General features: G+C 38.8%; 1 protein-coding gene across 3 annotated transcripts in view; it reads left to right on the forward strand.

Moving 5' to 3' along the window:
* The window catches only part of Cntnap5b (contactin associated protein family member 5B), a 903684-nt gene that overhangs the window by 854628 nt on the left and 29444 nt on the right, over positions 1-19612 (forward strand). For all 3 annotated transcript variants that reach the window (XM_087580549.1, NM_001047873.2, XM_087580550.1), the window contains 2 exon segments: positions 11714-11844; positions 15467-15551. In XM_087580549.1, the coding sequence (XP_087436675.1) occupies positions 11714-11844; positions 15467-15551 (216 nt within the window).

The following is a 19612-nucleotide window of genomic DNA, read 5'->3' on the forward strand; positions in this document are numbered from 1 at the left end:
TTTCTTCAGAGGCTTGAAGGTCTTATCACACACATCTTTCACTTACTTGGTTAATGTAACACTGACGTATTTTATATTATCTGGAACTATTATGAAGGGTGTCATTTTCCTAATTTCTTTTTTGACTTGTTTCTTTTGCCTAGTGGAAAGTTACTGATTTATTTGAGATAATTTTCTACCCAGCCACTTTGCTGAAGATGTTTATCAGGTTTAGTAGTTATCTGGTGGAACTTTTGGGATCACTTAAATATACTATCATATCATCTGCAAATACTGATATTTTGACTTCTTCCTTTTCAATCTGTATCCCTTTGAACTCCTTTTGTTGTCTGATTGCTCTGGCTAGAACTTCAAGAACTATATTGAGTAAGGAGGGAGAGAGTGGGCAGCCTTGTCTAGTCCCTGATTTTAGTGGGATTGCTTCAAGTTTTTTTTTTCCATTTTGTTTAATATTAGCTACTGGTTTGCTGTGTATGGCTTTTACTATGTTTAGGTATGGGCCTTGAATTCTTATTCTTTCCAGGAGTTTTATCCTGAAGTGGTGTTCAATTTTGTCAAAAGCTTTCTCAGCATCTAATGAAATGATCATGTGGTTTTTATATTTCAGTTTGTTTATAGAGTAGATTATGTTGATGGTCTTCTGTATATTAAACAATCCCTGCATCCCTGGGACGAAACCTACATGATCATGATGGGTGATTATTTTGATGTTTTGCAAGAATTGTATTGAGTATTTTTGCAATGATATTCATAAGGGAAATCAGTCTGAAGATCTCTTTTTTGTTGGATCTTTGTGCGGTTTATTTATAACAGTAATTTTGGTTTCATAGAAGGAATTTGCTAGCATTCCATCTGTTTCAATTTTGTGGAATAGTGGGAATAATATTGGTATGAAGTCTTCTCTGAAGGTCTGATGGAATAATGCACTGAACCTATCTGGACCTGGGCTCTTTTTGGTTGGGAGACATTCAATGACTGCTTCTATTTTATTAGGAGTTATAGGATTGTTTAAATGGTTTATCTGTTCTCTTTTTATTTTTTATTTATTTTTTTTATTAACTTGAGTATTTCTTATATACATTTCGAGTGTTATTCCCTTTCCCGGTTTCCCGGCAAACATCCTCTCCCACCTCCCCTTCCTTATGGGTGTTCCCCTCCCAACCCTCCCCCCATTATCGTCCTCCCCCCAACAGTCTAGTTCACTGGGGGTTCAGTCTTAGCAGGACCCAGGGCTTCCCCTTCCACTGGTGCTCTTACTAGGATATTCATTGCTATCTATGAGGTCAGAGTCCAGGGTCAGTCCATGTATAGTCTTTAGGTAGTGGATTAGTCCCTGGAAGTTCTGGTTGCTTGGCATTGTTGTACATATGGGGTCTCGAGCCCCTTCAAGTTATTCCAGTTCTTTCTCTGATTCCTTCAACGGGGGTCCTATTCTCAGTTCAGTGGTTTGCTGCTGGCTTTCGCCTCTGTATTTGCTGTATTCTGGCTGTGTCTCTCAGGAGCGATCTACATCCGGCTCCTGTCCGTCTGCACTCCTTTGCTTCATCCATCTTGTCCAATTGGGTGGCTGTATATGTATGGGCCACATGTGGGGTAGACTCTGAATGGGTGTTCCTTCAGTCTCTGTTTTAATCTTTGCCTCTCTCTTCCCTGCCAAGGGTATTCCTGTTCCCCTTTTAAAGAAGGAGTGAAGCATTCACATTTTGATCATACGTCTTGAGTTTCATTTGATCTAGGCATCTAGGGTAATTCAAGCATTTGGGCTAATAGCCACTTATCAATGAGTGCATACCATGTACGTCTTTCTGTGATTGGGTTAGCTCACTCACGATATTTTCCAGTTCCAACCATTTGCCTATGAATTTCATAAAGTCATTGTTTTTGATAGCTGTCTAATATTCCATTGTGTAGATGTACCACATTTTCTGTATCCATTCCTCTGTTGAAGGGCATCTGGGTTCTTTCCAGCTTCTGGCTATTATAAATAAGGCTGCGATGAACATAGTGGAGCACGTGTCTTTTTTATATGTTGGGGCATCTTTTGGGTATATGCCCAAGAGAGGTATAGCTGGATCCTCAGGCAGTTCAATGTCCAATTTTCTGAGGAACCTCCAGACTGATTTCCAGAATGGTTTTACCAGTGTGCAATCCCACCAACAATGGAGGAGTGTTCCTCTTTCTCCACATCCTCGCCAGCATCTGCTGTCACCTGAGTTTTTGATCTTAGCCATTCTCACTGGTGTGAGGTGAAATCTCAGGGTTGTTTTGATTTGCATTTCCCTTATGACTAAAGATGTTGAACATTTCTATAGGTGTTTCTCAGCCATTCGGCATTCTTCAGCTGTGAATTGTTTGTTTAGCTCTGAACCCCATTTTTTAATAGGGTTATTTGTCTCCCTGTGGTCTAACTTCTTAAGTTCTTTGTATATGTTGGATACAAGGCCTCTATCGGTTGTAGGATTGGTAAAGATCTTTTCCAAATCTGTTGGTTGCCGTTTTGTCCTAACCACAGTGTCCTTTGCCTTACAGAAGGTTTGCAGTTTTATGAGATCCAAATTGTTGATTCTTGATCTTAGAGCATAAGCCATTGGTGTTTTGTTCAGGAAATTTTTTCCAGGGCCCATGTGTTCCAGATGCTTCCCTAGTTTTTCTTCTATTAGTTTGAGTGTGTCTGGTTTGATGTGGATGTCCTTGATCCACTTGGACTTAAGCTTTGTACAGGGTGATAAGCATGGATCAATCTGCATTCTTCTACATGTTGACCTCCAGTTGAACCAGCACCATTTGCTGAAAATGCTATCTTTTGTCCATTGGATGGTTTTGGCTCCTTTGTCAAAAATCTAGTGACTATAGGTGTATGGGTTCATTTCTGGGTCTTCAATTCTATTCCATTGGTCTATCTGTCTGTCTCTGTACCAATACCATGCAGTTTTTATCACTATTGCTCTGTAATACTGCTTGAGTTCAGGGATAGTGATTCCCCCTGAAGTCCTCTTATTGTTGAGGACAGTTTTAGCTATCCTGGGTTTTTTGTTATTTCAGATGAATTTGCAAATTGAACAATTTGTCTAACTCTTTGAAGAATTGGATTGGTATTTTGATGGGGATTGCATTGAATCTGTAGTTAACTTTTGGTAAAATGGCCATTTTTACTATATTAATCCTGCCAATCCATGAGCATGGGAGATCTTTCCATATTCTGAGGTCTTCTTAAATTTCTTTCTTCAGTGTCTTAAAATTCTCATTGTACAATTCTTTTACTTGCTTGGTTAAAGACACACCGAGGTACTTTATATTATTTGGGTCTATTATGAAGGGTGTCGTTTCCTTAATTTCTTTCTCGGCTTGTTTCTCTTTTGTGTAGAGGAAGGCTACTGATTTGAGTTAATTTTATATCCAGCCACTTTGCTGAAGTTGTTTATCAGCTTTAGTAGTTCTCTGGTGGAACTTTTGGATCACTTAAATATACTATCATATCATCTGCAAATAGTGATAATTTGACATCTTCTTTTCTGATCTGTATCCCCTTGACCGCCTTTTGTTGTCTGATTGCTCTGGCTAGAACTTCAAGAACTATATTGAATAAGTAGGGAGAGAGTGGGCAGCCTTGTCTAGTCCCTGATTTTATTGGGATTGCTTCAAGTTTCTCTCCATTTAATTTATTGTTAGCAACTGGTTGCTGTATATGGCTTTTACTATGTTTATGTATGGGCCTTGAATTTCTATTCTTTCCAGGACTTTCATCATGAAGGGGTGTTGAATTTTGTCAAATGCTTTCTCAGCATCTAATGAAATGATCATGTGGTTTTGTTCTTTCAATTTTTTTTATATAATTGATCATGTTGATGGTTTTCCGTATATTAAACCATCTCTGCATGCCTGGGATGAAGCCTACTTGATCATGGTGGATGATTGTTTTGATGTGCTCTTGGATTCGGTTTGCCAGAATTTTATTGAGTATTTTTGCGTTGATATTCATAAGGGAAATTGGTCTGAAGTTCTCTTTCTTTGTTGCGTCTTTGTGTGGTTTAGGTATAAGAGTAATTGCGGCTTCATAGAAGGAATTCAGTAGTGCTCCATCTGTTTCAATTTTGTGGAATAGTTTGGATAATATTGGTATGAGGTCTTCTATGAAGGTCTGATAAAATTCTGCACTAAAGCCGTCTGGACCTGGGCTCTTTTTGGTTGGGAGACCTTTAATGACGGCTTCTATTTCCTTAGGAGTTATGGCGTTGTTTAACTGGTTATCTGTTCCTGATTTAACTTTGGTACCTGGTATCTGTCTAGGAAATTGTCCATTTCCTGTAGATTTTCAAGTTTTGTTGAATATAGGTTTTTATAGTAAGATCTGATGATTTTTTGAATTTCCTCTGAATCTGTAGTTATGTCTCCCTTTTCATTTCTGATTTCGTTAATTTGGACACACTCTCTGTGTGCTCTCGTTAGTCTGGCTAAGGGTTTATCTATCTTGTTGATTTTCTCAAAGAACCAACTTTTGGTTCTATAGATTCTTTCTATGGTCCTTTTTGTTTCTACTTGGTTGATTTCAGCTCTGAGTTTGATTATTTCCTGCCTTCTACTCCTCCTGGGTGTATTTGCTTCTTTTTTTTTTCTAGAGCTTTTAGGTGTGCTGTCAAGCTGCTGACATATTCTCTTTCCTGTTTCTTTCTGCAGGCACTCAGCGCTATGAGTTTTTCTCTTAGCACAGCTTTCATTGTGTCCCATAAGTTTGGGTATGTTGTACATTAATTTTCATTAAATTCTAAAAAGTCTTTAATTTCTTTCTTTATTTCTTCCTTGACCAGGTTATCATTGAGTAGAGCATTGTTCAATTTCCATGTATATGTGGGCATTCTTCCCTTATTGTTATTGAAGACCATTTTTAGGCTGTGGTGGTCTGATAGCGCGCATGGGATTATTTCTATCTTTCTGTACCTGTTGAGGCCCGTTTTTTGACCAATTATATGGTCAATTTTGGAGAAAGTAAAATGAGGAGCTGAGAAGAAGGTATACCCTTTTGCTTTAGGATAGAATGTTCTATAAATATCTGTTAAGTCCATTTGACTCATGACTTCTCTTAGTCTGTCTACGTCTCTGTTTATTTTCTGTTTCCATGATCTGTCCATTGATGAGAGTGGGGTGTTGAAATCTGCTACTATTATTGTGTGAGGTGCAATGTGTGTTTTGAGCTTTAGCAAGGTTTCTTTTACGTATGTAGGTGCCCTTGTATTTGGGGCATAGATATTTAGGATTGAGAGTTCATCGTGGTGGATTTTTCCTTTGATGAATATGAAGTGTACTTCCTTATCTTTTTTGATGACTTTTAGTTGAAAATTGATTTTATTTGATATTAGAATGGCTACTCCAGCTTGCTTCTTCTGACCATTTGCTTGGAAAGTTGTTTTCCAGCCTTTCACTCTGAGGTAGTGTCTGTCTTTGTATTTGAGGTGTGTTTCCTGTAGGCAGCAGAATGCAGGGTGCTCATTGCGTATCCAGTTTCTTAATCTATGTCTTTTTATTGGGGAGTTGAGGCCATTGATGTTGAGAGATATTAAGGAATAGTGATTATTGCTTCCTGTTATATTCATATTTGGATGTAAGGTTATGTTTGTGTGCTTTTCTTCTCTTTGTTTTGTTGCCAAGACAATTAGTTTCTTGCTTCTTCTAGGGTATAGCTTGATCCTTACTTTTTTTTTTTTTTTTTTTTTTTGTTCTTTTTTTCGGAGCTGGGGACCGAACCCAGGGCCTTGCGCTTCCTAGGCAAGCGCTCTACCACTGAGCTAAGTCCCGAACCCCATAGCTTGCCTCCTTATGTTGGGATTTACCATTTATTATCCTTTTTAGTGCTGGATTTGTAGAAAGATATTGTGTAAATTTGGTTTTGTCATGGAATATCTTGGTTTCTCCATCTATGTTAATTGAGAGTTTTTCAGGATAAAGTAACCTGGGCTGGCATTTGTGTTCTCTTAGGGTCTGTATGACATCAGTCCAGAATCTTCTGGCCTTCCTAATTTCTGGTGAAAAGTCTGGTGTGATTCTGATAGGTCTGCCTTTATATGTTACTTGACCTGTTTCCCTTACTGCTTTTAATATTCTTTCTTTATTTTGTGTGTTTGGTGTTTTGACTATTATGTAACGGGAGGTGTTTCTTTTCTGGTCCAATCTACTTGGAGTTCTGTAGGCTTCTTTTATGCCTATGGGTATGTCTTTTTTTAGGTTAGGGAAGTTTTCTTCTAAGATTTTGTTGAAGATATTTACTGGTCCTTTGAGCTGGGAGTCCTCACTCTCTTCTATACCTATTATTCTTAGGTTTGATCTTCTCATTGAGTCCTGGATTTCCTGTATGTTTTGGACCAGTAGTTTTTTCTGCTTTACATTATCTTTGACAGTTGAGTCAATGATTTCTATGGAATTTTCTGCTCCTGAGATTCTCTTCCATCTCCTTTATTCTGTTGGTGAAGCTTGTATCTACAGCTCCTTGTCTCTTCTTTTGGTTTTCTATATCCAGGGTTGTTTCCATGTGTTCTTTCTTGATTGCTTCTATTTCCATTTTTAATTCCTTCAAATGTTTGATTGTGTTTTCCTGGAATTCTTTCAAGAATTTTGTGTCTCCTCTCTATGGGTTTTACTTGTTTATTTATGTTTTCCTGGAATTCTTTCAGGCATTTTTGCGATTCCTCTCTGTAGGCTTCTACTTGTTTATTAATGTTTTCCTGTGTTTCTCTAAGGGAGTTCTTCACGTCTTTCTTGAAGTCCTACAGCGTCATGATCAAATATGATTTTTAAACTAGATCTTCCTTTTCTGGTGTGTTTGGATATTCCATGTTTGTTTTGATGGGAGAATTGGGCTCCGATGGTGCCATGTAGTCTTGGTTTCTGTTGCTTGGGTTCCTGCGCTTGACTCTCCATCAGATTATCTCTAGTGTTAATTTTTTCTGCTATTTCTGAGAGTGGCTAGACTGTCCTATGAGCCTGTGTGTCAGGAGAGCTGTAGACCTGTTTTCCTGTTTTCTTTCAGTCAGTTATGGGGACAGAGTGTTCTGCTTTCGGGCGTGTAGTTTTTCCTCTCTACAGGTCTTCAACTGTTCCTGTGATCCTGTGTCTTGAGTTCACCAGTCAGGTCACTTGCAGCAGAAAAGTTGGTCTTACCTGTTGTCCCGAGGCTCAAGTTCGCTTGCGGGGTGCTGCCCCCGAGCTCTCTGCGGCCGCAGCAACCAGGAAGATCTGCGCAGCCGTTTCCGGGAGCTTCAGTGCACCAGGGTTCCAGATGCTGTTTGGTGTTTTCCTCTGGCATCAGAGATGTGTGCAGAGTGCAGTCTCTTCCTGTTTCCCAGGCGTGTCTGCCTCTCTGAAGGTTTAGCTCTCCCTCCCATGGGATTTGGTTGCAGAGAACTGTTTATCTGGTCTCTTCCTTCAGGTTCTGCCGGTGTCTCCTGGGCCCTCCTCCACATAAACCCAGAGGCCGTATACAGTTTCCTCTTGGGCCAGGGATGTGGGCAGGGGTGGGCAGTGTTGGTGGTCTCTCCAGCTCTGCAGCCTCAGGAGTGCCCACCTGACCAGGTGGGGAGGTCCCTCTCCCACGGGGTCTGGGAGCAGAGAGCTGCTGTGGGCCAGGATCCGAGGGTGTGGGACTCCCGGTAAACACAGGAAGTGCCCGGTCCTAGAGGAATTCTGCCTCTGTGTGTCCCGAGTTCACCAGGAAGGTCTCCTGCAGCAGAAAAGTTGGTCTTACCTGTTTTCCGGAGGCTCAAGTTTGCTCGCGGGGTGCTGCCCATGAGCTCACTGCGGTGGCAGCAACCAGGAAGACCTGCATCGCCGTTTCCCGGTTTATCTGTTCTTGGTTCAAATTAGGTACCTGGTATCTGTCTAGGAAATTGTCCATTTTTTCCAGATTCTAAGTTTTTTTGAATATAGGCTTTTGTAGTAGGATATGATGATTTGTTTTTAATTTCCTCTGATTCTGTAATTTTCTCTCCCTTTTCATTTCTGATTTTGTTAATTTGGATACACTCCTTGTGTCCTCTGGTTAGTTTAGCTAATGGTTTATCTATCTTGTTGATTTTCTAAAGGAACCAGCCTTTGGTTCTGTTGATTCTTTGTATAGTCCTTTTTGTTTCTACTTGGTTCATTTCAGCTATGAGTTTGATTATTACCTGCCTTTTACTCCTCCTGGATGTATTTGCTTCTTTTTGTTCTAGCAATTTTAGGTGTGATGTCAAGCTGCTGATATATGCTCTCTCCTGTTTCTTTCTGCAGACCCTCAGTTCTATGCATTTTCCTCTTAGCACAGCTATCATTATGCCTCAAAAGTTTGGATATATTGTACCTTCATTTTCACTAAATTCTAAGAAGTCCTCAATTTTTTTCTTTATTTCTTCCTTGACCAGGTTATCATTCAATAGAGCATTATTCAACTTCAATGTAGATGTGGGTGTTCTTTCCACATTGTTATTGAAGAACAGCTTTAGCCCATGCTGGTCTGATAAGACGCACGGGATTATTTCTATCTTTCTGTATTTGTTGAGGCCTGTTTTATGACCAATTATATGGTCAATTTTTGAGTAAGTATCATGAGGTAGTGAGAAGAATGTATATCCCTTTTTTTTAGGATAGAATGTTCTATAAATATCTGTTAAGCCCATTTGGTTCATGACTTCTCATAGTCTGTCTATGTCTCTGTTTTATTTCTGTTTCCGTGATCTGTCAATTGATGAGAGTCGGGTGTTGAAATCTCCTACTATTTTTGTGTTAGGTGCAATGTGTTCTTTGAGCTTTAGTAAGGTTTCTTTTATGTATGTAGGTGCCCTTCTATTTGGAATATAGATATTTAGAATTTAGAGTTCATCGTGGTGGATTTTTCCTTTGATGAATATGAAGTGTCATTCATTATTGTTTTTGATGCCTTTTGCTAAAAAATCAATTTTATTCGATATTAGAATGGCTAGTCCTGCTTGATTCTTCAGACCATTTACTTGGATATTGTTTTCCAGCCTTTGTCTCTGAGATGTGTTTCCTGTAGGTAGCAGAATGTGGTGTCCTCAATGTGTATCCAGTTTGTTAATCTGTGTCTTTTTATTGGGGAATTGAGTCCATTGATGTTGAGAGATACTAAAAAATAGTGAGTGTTGCTACCTGTTCTATTCATATTTGGATGTGAGATTATGTTTGTGTGCCTGTCTTCTCTTTATTTTGTTGCCAGACAATTAGGTTTTTACTTTTTCTAGGGGGTAGCTTGCCTCCTTGTGTTGGGCTTAACGCTTTATTATCCTTCATAGAGATGGATTTGTAGAAAGATATTGTGTAAGTTTTGTTTTGTCATGGAATATCTTGGTTTCTCCGTCTATGTTAATGAGAGTTTTGCTGGACACAGTAACCTGGGCTAGGGTCTGTATGACATCTGTCTAGGATCTTATGGCTTTCATAGTCTCTCGTGAGAACTCTTGTGTAATTCTGGTAGTTCTACCTTTATATGTTACTTGGCCTTTTCCATTACTGCTTTTAATATTCTTTCTTTGTTTTGTGCATTAGTGTTTTGACTATTATGTGACGGGAGGAGTTTCTTTTCTGGTCCAAACTATTTGGAGTTCTGTAGGCTTCTTGTATATTTATGGACATCTCTTTCTTTAGGTTAGGGAAGTTTTCTTCTATGATTATGTTGAAGATATTTACTGGTCTTTTAAGCTGGGAGTCTTCACTCTCTTTTATATCTATTATCCTTAAGTTTGATCTTCTCATTGTTTCCTGGATTTCCTGTATGTTTTGGGCCAGTAGCTTTTTCAGTTTTCCATTATCTTTAATAGTTGTGTCGATAATTTTTGTGAAATCTTCTGCTCCTGAGATTCTCTCTTCTATCTCTTGTATTGTGTTGGTGATGCTTGTATCTACGGCTCCTTGTCTCTTCCTTTGGTTTTCTATATCCAGCGTTTTTTCCCTTTGTGTTTCTTTATTTCTTCTATTTCCATTTTTAATTCCTTCACCTGTTTGATTGTTTTTTCCTGGAATTCTTTCAAGGATTTTTGTGATTCCTCTCTGTAGTCTTCTACTTGTTAATTTACGTTTTCCTTTGTTTCTCTAAGGGAGTTCTTTATGTCTTTCTTGAAGTCTTCCATTATCATTAAAATCTAGGTCCTCCTTTTCTGGTGTGTTTGGATATTCAGTGTTCACTTTGGTGGGAGAATTGAACTCTGATAATGCCTTGTAGCCTTGGTTTGTGTTGCTTGCATTCTTGTGCTTAGCTCTTGTCATCAGGTTGTTTCTGGTGTTTCCTTGTTCTGCTATTTCTGACAGTGGCTAGCCTTGTGTTTCAGGAGTGCTGGAGACCTGTTTTCCTGTTTTCTTTCAGCCAGTTATGGGAACAGAGTATTCTGCTTTCAGGCATACAGTTTTTCCACTCTACTGTTCTTCAGCTGTTCCTGTGTCCATCAGGCAGGTCACTTGGAGCCGAAAAGTTGGTCTTACCCTGGTTTTTAGCCTGAAGTCGCTCCTCAGGGGCTGTGTTTCAGTTCTTTGTGAGGGCAGCAACCAGAAAGGCCTGCCCCATCTTTTCTCATGTCACTGTGTATTGGTCGTCCAGATGCCAATAGGCATTTTCCTCTGGAGTAAGAATTGTGGGCAGAGTGCAGTCTCTTCTGGCTTCCCATATATGTCTGCCCCTCTGAAGGTTTAGCTCTCCCTTCATCTGCATTTGGCTGCAGGGAGCTGTTTGACCAGGTCCCTTCAGATCCAGGAGGTGTCTTGAGGAGGTTTCAGGTTAAAAAAAAAGAGTGACATTCACACTACAGCATCCATTCTATTTATTCTGTAACACTTTATTTTTCTGGATCTCTCAATTATTTTCTTCCTCATCAAACATAAAAAGGAAAGAAAGGAAGATCTGCCTTCCCAGACTTTCTGAAATCCCTTTCAGTTTCTATCCATTATGCAAGTCCTGAAGTTGGGATTTGGCAGCCAGGTTTCCACACTTCATGATTAATGAGCAGTTGTTCCAAAAGTACTCTCCTGATATAATTTGAATGTCCTAAGGAGCCATGAAGATTTTGATTGGTCACCTTGCCTTAAGGAGACCACAATTAAAATGGAGACATTGCATTAGATTTCAGTGGGGGAAAACTATAAGGTGTTGTCTCTCTCAAGCTCAGAAGGAGGAAGGTGATGGAGAGAGAACCATGTCATGAAAGTGACCATGTCATGTTCATATTTTCACATTCTAGTTACAAAATATGTCTGTGAGTGTGCTTGTCAAACAGGATCTCTTTCTTCTATTCTCCTCCCTTCTCCCCATCGGCTTTTCCTTCTTTTTTTTCCCACCTCTTTCCCCTTTCTCTTTGTAGTTGGACTTTTGAGGTAGGAACTTGCTTGTCTCCCAGCTGACTTGAAAACCCTGACTTTCCTTTCTCAGTCTACAAACTGCTGAAATTACAAGTCTATAATATTTTGGTGATCTGAAACTATCATTTAAAAGGGGCACATACACAAAACAACAACAATAATAACAACAGTGCAACAACACAGTGGCACACTCACATTAATTAGTATCTATAATCAGAAACTTGTATTTTAACTCTGATGAAGATATTGATTTTTTTTTAAGATTAATGCTGAGTCATTGAAGCCTAGAAAACTGCAATTGCCAATTTGTGAAAAATTTAATCAGGTCTTCCTGTGTTTTGCTTGCTATTTTGAATTCTAACCCTTCCCCTTTTTTTCTTTCAAGGAAGTTTACAGATTCTATATCACCTAAGCAAAGGAGAAAGTCACATGTTTACTGTCAGCACAGAGAATCTTGCCAACAGAAGAGTGCACCATGTGAAAATGAACAGAGATGGGACAGAACTTTCCATTCAGGTATTTCACTTCTCACCTTTCTGTATGGCCAACATGCCAAGGTTTCCTTAACAAACATATCTGAGCTCAATAAAGCCATACAGTGGAATATAGATTCACCCGACTCTGGCCTAGCACTTAGTCATGTTCCTCTTTCCCACTGGCATCACCAAAGAGCTAGAAATACAAATTCTAGAATTCCCTCAGTAGAGCTATTCCATCAGAAATTACTGCAGAAGAGGAAGCACTGGACATCCTAGTTGTGCTCAATTTTAGTCAGCTCTAAGCCAAATGAGTAACTATAATTATGCATGCAAAGAGGAAAGAATATACAGAAGATTCTAGTAGGGACTGTAGTGGCAATGGACATAGTGTACAGGTGGGCACAGAGGAGAGCACAGGTGATATAGAAGCCCTTGGGTGGGTACAGGTTTCTTCTACACATCATTACTCATTATTACTTCTTTTCTAGTACAAAGTGGGTCTTGTGGACAAGGAAGTATTATCTGGGTAGAAAAACTAAGGAGAGTTTTATAGGGTTTATGTGTGCACATAAAATAGTGTGGTAGGCTTCTCTGAAATATTCGTAATGCTGTGTAAAGGTCAAACAGCAGATCAGGACAGATCTTAATAAAGTCCAGCTAAAGTCTACACTACGACTGTATGATCATAAATGAGAATGTTAATCCGCTTAGCAATTACTGTTTTGCTAAGATAACTTTAATTCATTGATCCATTATTTTCCAAATTTGTTGCGACCATAATGATGGACCATTTATATTTTTCTGTCTTCTTTCACAAATAAGACAAGTAAAATATATATATATATATATATATATATATATATATATATATATATATATAGAGAGAGAGAGAGAGAGAGAGAGAGAGGGCTCTACAAAGAGAGCTATAAGATGTATTTCCTGCTGTGTTTATAAGAAGAAGAGAGAAGGAATATGTTTTGGTGGTATGGGGAATGGGGTGCCTCCACTGGCTAATGCTGAGACATCCCTTCCTCCTGAGGGACCAGACACACAATGGTATAGTGTAGAATAGAGTTTATTCAGGGGATGGAAATGGGGAGTTGATAGGGTAGTAGAGTCAGAGAAAGGCAGAGAGAAAGAATGAGCAGACAAATAGAAGCTTGCTATTAGCCCATGGAGAGAGAGGGGGAAGGGTTGAGGGAGCAGAGTGGGAGCAAGAAGGCAAGAGCAAGAGAGAGCAGCAGGGGCAAGCAACCACTTTTATAGTGAGTCAGGAACACCTGGATGTTGCCAGGTAACTGTGGGATAGAGCTTAGATAACTTACTAACATTCCCTTTCTCTATGTAATATTCATATATTAATTCATTTTCAACAACAAGCAAGCTCTTGGTATTTGCAAGTGCTGAATAAAGCAGAATATTCTAGAACAGAGAACTTAAGTTTATATCAAGTTGTCTGGTTGGCTCAGAAACATAGCATGTTTGTTTTTTCTGACCATCCTACCCTACCCCAAACCAATATGTATGTATGTATGTATGTATGTATGTATGTATGTATGTGTGTGTGTGTTCTATTTCATCTAACAAACATTGTTTAATGCAAGTAAGCAAGCAAACAAACAAACAACAGCAAAAAAACGAGTTCCTGATATAATCCTAACCTCCATTCATCTTACATGGAACATTTCAGAAATGCTGTACACCTATCAGAAAAATGGACAGGTGCTTATCAATGCACTCAGCCGCTAAGTAAGATCCCCAGCACTCCTGCATTCCCCCTTTCCTGCTAATGTGGCAGCTAACGGTGCCTTTTGAAGGACAGGCAGACTGGCTACTTGGAAAGGGAGGTAGGGATCTTGAGTAAGGAAACATGACTATGCTCAGGTGTTTATGTACTAATGGGCGGCTTAGCTAAATCATGCAATTTTGTGACTCCTCTTTCTCTGTCACTAGGCTGATCTGATTCATAGCATTGTAAGGAGAAACAAATTCAGAAGTATGCATTTGTGTCCTGTACATACATTGTTTAGTAACTAGAAAAAAATATATAGTGTGATGAAAAAACAATGAAATAGCATTAAATCATACACTATGGGTATAAGTTTGTGCTAAGGTTATATGATGAATTATAAGGTCAAGAGAATTTTGAAGAGATGTAGGGTGCAGCTAAAGATGGCACCGACATCCGGTGGTCGTTGGTGCTAAACACCTGCAATGCGCATGTGTTGGCATTTCTCCGACAGTTATCAGACTGGAGTGATATTCATGCTAATAAGGTATTTCATACTCTACCAATCCCCAGAGGACAAGTTTATAGCCACAGTCTGTCTTGTATTTAAGGCGAGTGCCTTTGTTCCCTGGTGTCCCCCGTATCAAGAATGAGGTGTTCCTGTAATAAAGGCTGTTGAGAAGAACACAATGGAGTAGTGTCTTCCTTGCTGGTCGAGGTGGGCACTACAAAGAGAGTCACTCACTGGGTTTATGTAGCACACAATTTGTGGAAGGAGGAACTAGATGAAATGGTTAGGTATTCATCCTGACCCATTTGATTTTCCCCAAGTAGAGCAGGCTTGCTCACCCTATCATATGACTGTCTCTCTTCTTTTCTAGCCTCTGCACTATAAAATGATGAGGATATTATCACTCAGATGTTCAACATGGAGATTGGAGGACAGGAAAGGGGGGAGAGAAGAGGGCTTAGGTGATGAAGGATTTCCCTTGCAATCATGAGGATCCAAGTATAAAATCCCTTATCCTAATCTAGGAAGGATGACAAGCACACACTTGTAATCCCACATGGTAAGAGGAGAGATAGAGAAAAACTATTTCCTAGGAGCCTGATGGCCAGGTTACCTAACCTATTTAGTGAAATTCTAGGCAAAAGAGAGGCAGTGTTAGAGAAAATGTGCATACTCTTCCCCATATAACACATTAGAAGAATCTACTGGATTGGATTACACTGAGAAAGATGGAAATAAATTGGTTGTACAGCCCAGGAAGTAGAAGGTGGGGGAAGGGATCAAACCAGAATAAGAAGTACCTGAAGCCACTATTGATTGCTAAAGGGGCACCCTAGAAATCAAGGCCTAGAGAATCCGTCAGTTATGTATGTACAGTCTTCCAGTGCAGCTTGATCAGCCAGCTGTCAAGAGCAGCAATATTTTCATCCATTCTTAAAGTATATATCAAACTGTGTTTCATGATTAGGAAGTCTTACAGTCCACTTAGAAGAGGAGTTCAGGGATATGGAGGAATAGAAAGTGGCCTCTATAACAACAAGAGGTGAGAAAGAAGGGAGAATGGGAAGCACAGCTGGATGTCATCTAAAATGGCAAAGCGAGTACCAAATAGCTTTCTCTGCTTACTTGTTTCAGTGAAGAATTCTGTAAAAATTCTCAGTGGGGAGATAAATACATGACAATAGCCATGTAGGGTTTCTAAGGAAACCTTATAAGACCCTGAAAGACCTGATTTTACAATGACTAAAGAAAAGATACTTTTTGTGCACTGTGGGACAACTGCTGTGACATTTCAAACCTCTCTTGAGAGTGAATTCTAGAGAGAAGACTGCCCTGTGTGAGACTGTAAGCACTTTACAGATAGGATTGCGTTACCCTTTCTTAAAACCTGGGCTATGGCTCTGTTTTGTTTTCTTATAGATGGACCAGCAACTCTTCAGCTATAACTTCCCCCTGGAAGCTGAGTTCTTGACAGTGAGGTCACTCATCTTAGGCAAAGTTACAGGTCTGTTTTTCTCTTCAATATATTTCATAGATGTTGTTAAACTTGATGAATTTGTTCCCCCTGTTGGTGTGTTCAGTAATTCATGCTCTCATCTGTAGTCTTGATACAGGTTTTGTAATGGGATATACTAAGACACATGTGGCAATGATGCAGAATGCCATTCACATCAGCTTTATTAATTGGTTAATTGGTGCTTGTTTGTGGTACTATTTTGTTCTTTATTTGTTAATAATCTAGAGGAAAAGATAATCAAGTAGTAAAGAAAATACCATTTCATTTAAAATGTAAAATTATCAACTTTTTAAAATTGTCAATATTTTACTTGCAATTCCTTAGTTTTAACCTAACAGAATGAAGTACGTGGCTAAGCTGCAGAACGAGGATTCAAAGTTCACATTAGAAGAGCAGATACATCTCTTGTATTTATACAGGTTGTGTGAATTTTCAGATTCTGTTAGAGAATATTTATTGCTTATGCAACACTTAACTTTTTATACTTTCCTGAAAAATTCCATATCTTAAATGGTACCTGCATCTTAGAATGCATCTTAGAGCTTAAATATATTTTGGTTACAGCTAATGTAGAAAAACAAGCCTTTGCTTTGGTTAATAATTCTGTCTTAAACTTTTCTCAAACTTGCCTATCAATTTTTTTTTCCTTTTTCAAATCTCATGTAAGAACTTATGTAGAACACACGTTGAGTTTCATTTTAAACATTTCTCATGTGTATTTGTGTATAATGTGTGGTGTGTGTATATATTCACATGTATGCCTATAGACAAGTATGAGTCATGGGATCCTTTTGAATGTCAACAACTTCAGGCACTGCTTTTGTACTATGCTTTGTACATGAGTGGAGAGGATTCTGATTTAGGAGCTTCTAATGATTCTGTGTTCTCTTCTCATCATGCTTTAGTAGCTCTGGGATTACAAACACCTATACTACTAAGTTTGGATTTATTTGGGTTCTGGGGATACAAAATGAGCTATTTCTATGGCTCCAGTTCTTTATTATCTGTATCAACTGGGTGTACAACTTGGCAAGTGCAGGTATTTTTCAGATTTTGAAATTATTTGTACATTTGAATTCCTGGCTGACCCTTATTTCCCTCTGATTCATCTTTTTTTTCTTTTTTCTTTTTAATGAAAACACTGGCAATTTGGGGTATCTTAAGAAATAATGGACCCAACACAAGAAATCACTGTCCTATGTATATTTTGCAGCCCTGAATTCGGAGTCTTGACATCTCCTTTTAGAATGACTTCTCAGAAAGTCTGAGAGTCTTTGTAGGGCATGTAGGGTGTTCCTGGTTACCTCCTAATCCTTGACAAAGGTCTAGAAGCTGCTTTACCTCAAATACAAAATTTAGATTTACAAGACAGATGATCTGTTCTCTGAAATATTGTTGCAGAGAATGTCTTAAAAGTGTACAAGCTCAGATAGGACAATAAATGATCTACTGTTTCTCCACTCTTCTAGATCCTTAAAGAATATAGAATCTCCAGAATATAATGTGAATGTAAAATAAGTTTTGAAATGTCAGTTTCCCAAGTGAGAGACTGAAGAATTGAACACAAATGACTTAAAGATGGGATTATTTTATGCATGAGTGTAATTGTGGCTACATAGACTGAATTGGGTAGTGTTCCTTCTGTTTCTATCTTGCGGAATAGTTTGCAGAGTACAGATATTAAGTATTCTATGAAGGTCTCATAGTTTTCTGCACTATACCCATCTGGTCTTGGACATTTTTTGTTTGGGAGACTATTAATGATGGTGTAGGACCTGATCAGCCCTACTTCTGGAAGGCCCCATTCACGAAAACATGGAGACACAGAACAATGTAATCAATGTAATCAAGCAAGAGGTTTAATGATCCAGTGCACTGGAGTGGCCCTATAATCAGGACAAAGGCGACCCTGAAGAACAAAAGCACACACTTTTTATACTTTTTCAGGGTATAGACTTTAGGTTATAGCATGAGTTAGTTATTTCTCATTGTTGGGGTTTATTACCTTTTGAATTCAATGGTGGCCACCTATTGTCCTTTGAATTCATTGGAGGTGCTTTGTGGGGAAATATCTTTGGCATGCAGAGGGGCTGATGAAAGATCCCCCCGTTCCTGAGGTTAGCTCATTCATATGGATGGGGGACTGCTAAGGGCAGTTAGCTCATTTACTGGAACAGAGTGTTATCTTAAATTCTTTGGACAGTGAGTTAAAGTTCCAGCCTCTTGGTGTTTGCCTAAAGCAGCCTTTGTCTTTAAGTTTGACTGTTACAATAGTTTCTATTTCTTTAGGGATTATAGGACTGTTTATATGGTTTATCTGATTCTGATTTAATTTTGGTACCTGGTATTTGTCTAGAAAATTGTCCATTTCATCCAGATTTTCCAGTTTTATGGAGTATAGGCTTTTGTAGTAGGAATTGATGATTTTTTTAATTTCCTTGGTTTCTTTTGTTAAGTCTCCCTTTTCATTTCTGAATTTGTTTTATGATGAAATTTTCTATTAATATATGTTACATCCATTTGGTTCATAACTTCTGTTAGTTTCACTGGGACTGTTTAGTGTCTACTTCACTGATCTCTCCATTGATGAGAATGGGGTATTGATGTCTCCCAATATTATTCTGTGAGGTGCAATGTGTGTGTGTTTTTTGTGTTAGTTGAAAGATTACTTTTTAAACTTTTTCTAGGGTGTAATTTCCCTCTTTGTGTGGGATTTTGTGTTGCCTATCTGTTATCTTTGTAGGGCTGGATTTGTGGAAAGATCTGTAAATTTGGTTTTGTCATAGAATATCTTGTTTTGTCCATCTGTGGTAATTGTGAGTTTTACTGGATATAGTAGCCTTGGCTGGCATTTGTATTCTCTTGGGGTCTGTGTGACATCTACCAAGGATCTTCTAGCTTTCTGTTATAATTCTGATAGGTCTGCCTTAATATGTTACTCGATCTTTACCCCCTGTACTGCTTTTAATATTCTTTCTTGGTTACGTGCATTTGGTGATTTGACTATTAATATTACGTCAGGAGGAATTTCTTTTCTGGCCTAATCTATTTGGCGTTCTGTAGGCTTCTTCTGTGTTTATGGACATCACTTTCTTTAGGTTAGGGAAGTTTTCTTCTATAGTTTTGTTGAAGATATTTACTGGTCCTGTAAGTTGGAAATTTTTGCTGTCTTTTATACCTATTATCCTTAGATTTGATCTTCTCATTGTGTGCTGGATTTCCTGGATATTTTGGTTTAGGAGCTTTCAGCATTTTGCTTTTTATTTAACTGTTGTGTTAATATTTTTTATGGTATCTTCTGCCCCTGAGATTCTCTCTTCTTTCTGTTGTATTCTGGTGGTGATGCTGGCCTGTTCTCTTGTCTAGGTTTTCTATTTCCAGGGTTGTCTCCATTTGTGCTTTCTTTATTCTTTCCATTTACATTTTTAAATCCTGGGTGGTTTTATTCAATTTCTTCACCTGCTCAGTTATGTTTTACTATAATTTTTTAAGGGAATTTTGTTTTTCCTCTTTAAGGGCTTCTACCTGTTTCCCTATGCTACCCTGTATTTGTTTAAGGAATTTTTTATGTCCTTCTTAAACTCCTCTAATATCATCATGAGATGTGATTTCAAATCGCAATCTTATTTTTTGGGTGTTTCAGTATATCCAGGACTTGCTGTAGTGCAAGAACTGGGTTCTGATGATGCCAAGTGGTTTTTGTTGCTTAGTTTCTTGCGCTTGCCTCTCACCACCTGATTATCTCTGGTATTAGCTGGTCTTGTTTTCTCTGACAATGGCTTGACTCTCCTGTAAGCCTGTGTATCAGCACCTGTGAGAGGCCAGCTTTCTTCTAGTGGTATTTGTGTATACCAGAGCTGTGGCACTGTGGCAGCTTTGGTTGTAGATGTAAACCAAAAGTATCCTGCCCCAGACTGCTCTTGGTTTCTGGGTCCTGAGGGTTCCAGGCAGGTCCTTCTAAGCAGAAGTGGTTGTCTCACCTGTGCTCTAATGTGAGTCAGCAGTCTCAGGAGATCAGTTCTCTCCTGGCAGGATATGAGTACAGATAG

This window comes from Rattus norvegicus, chromosome 13, assembly GCF_021556685.1.
Source record: "Rattus norvegicus strain SHRSP/BbbUtx chromosome 13, alternate assembly SHRSP_T2T, whole genome shotgun sequence".
NCBI lineage: Eukaryota > Metazoa > Chordata > Mammalia > Rodentia > Muridae > Rattus > Rattus norvegicus.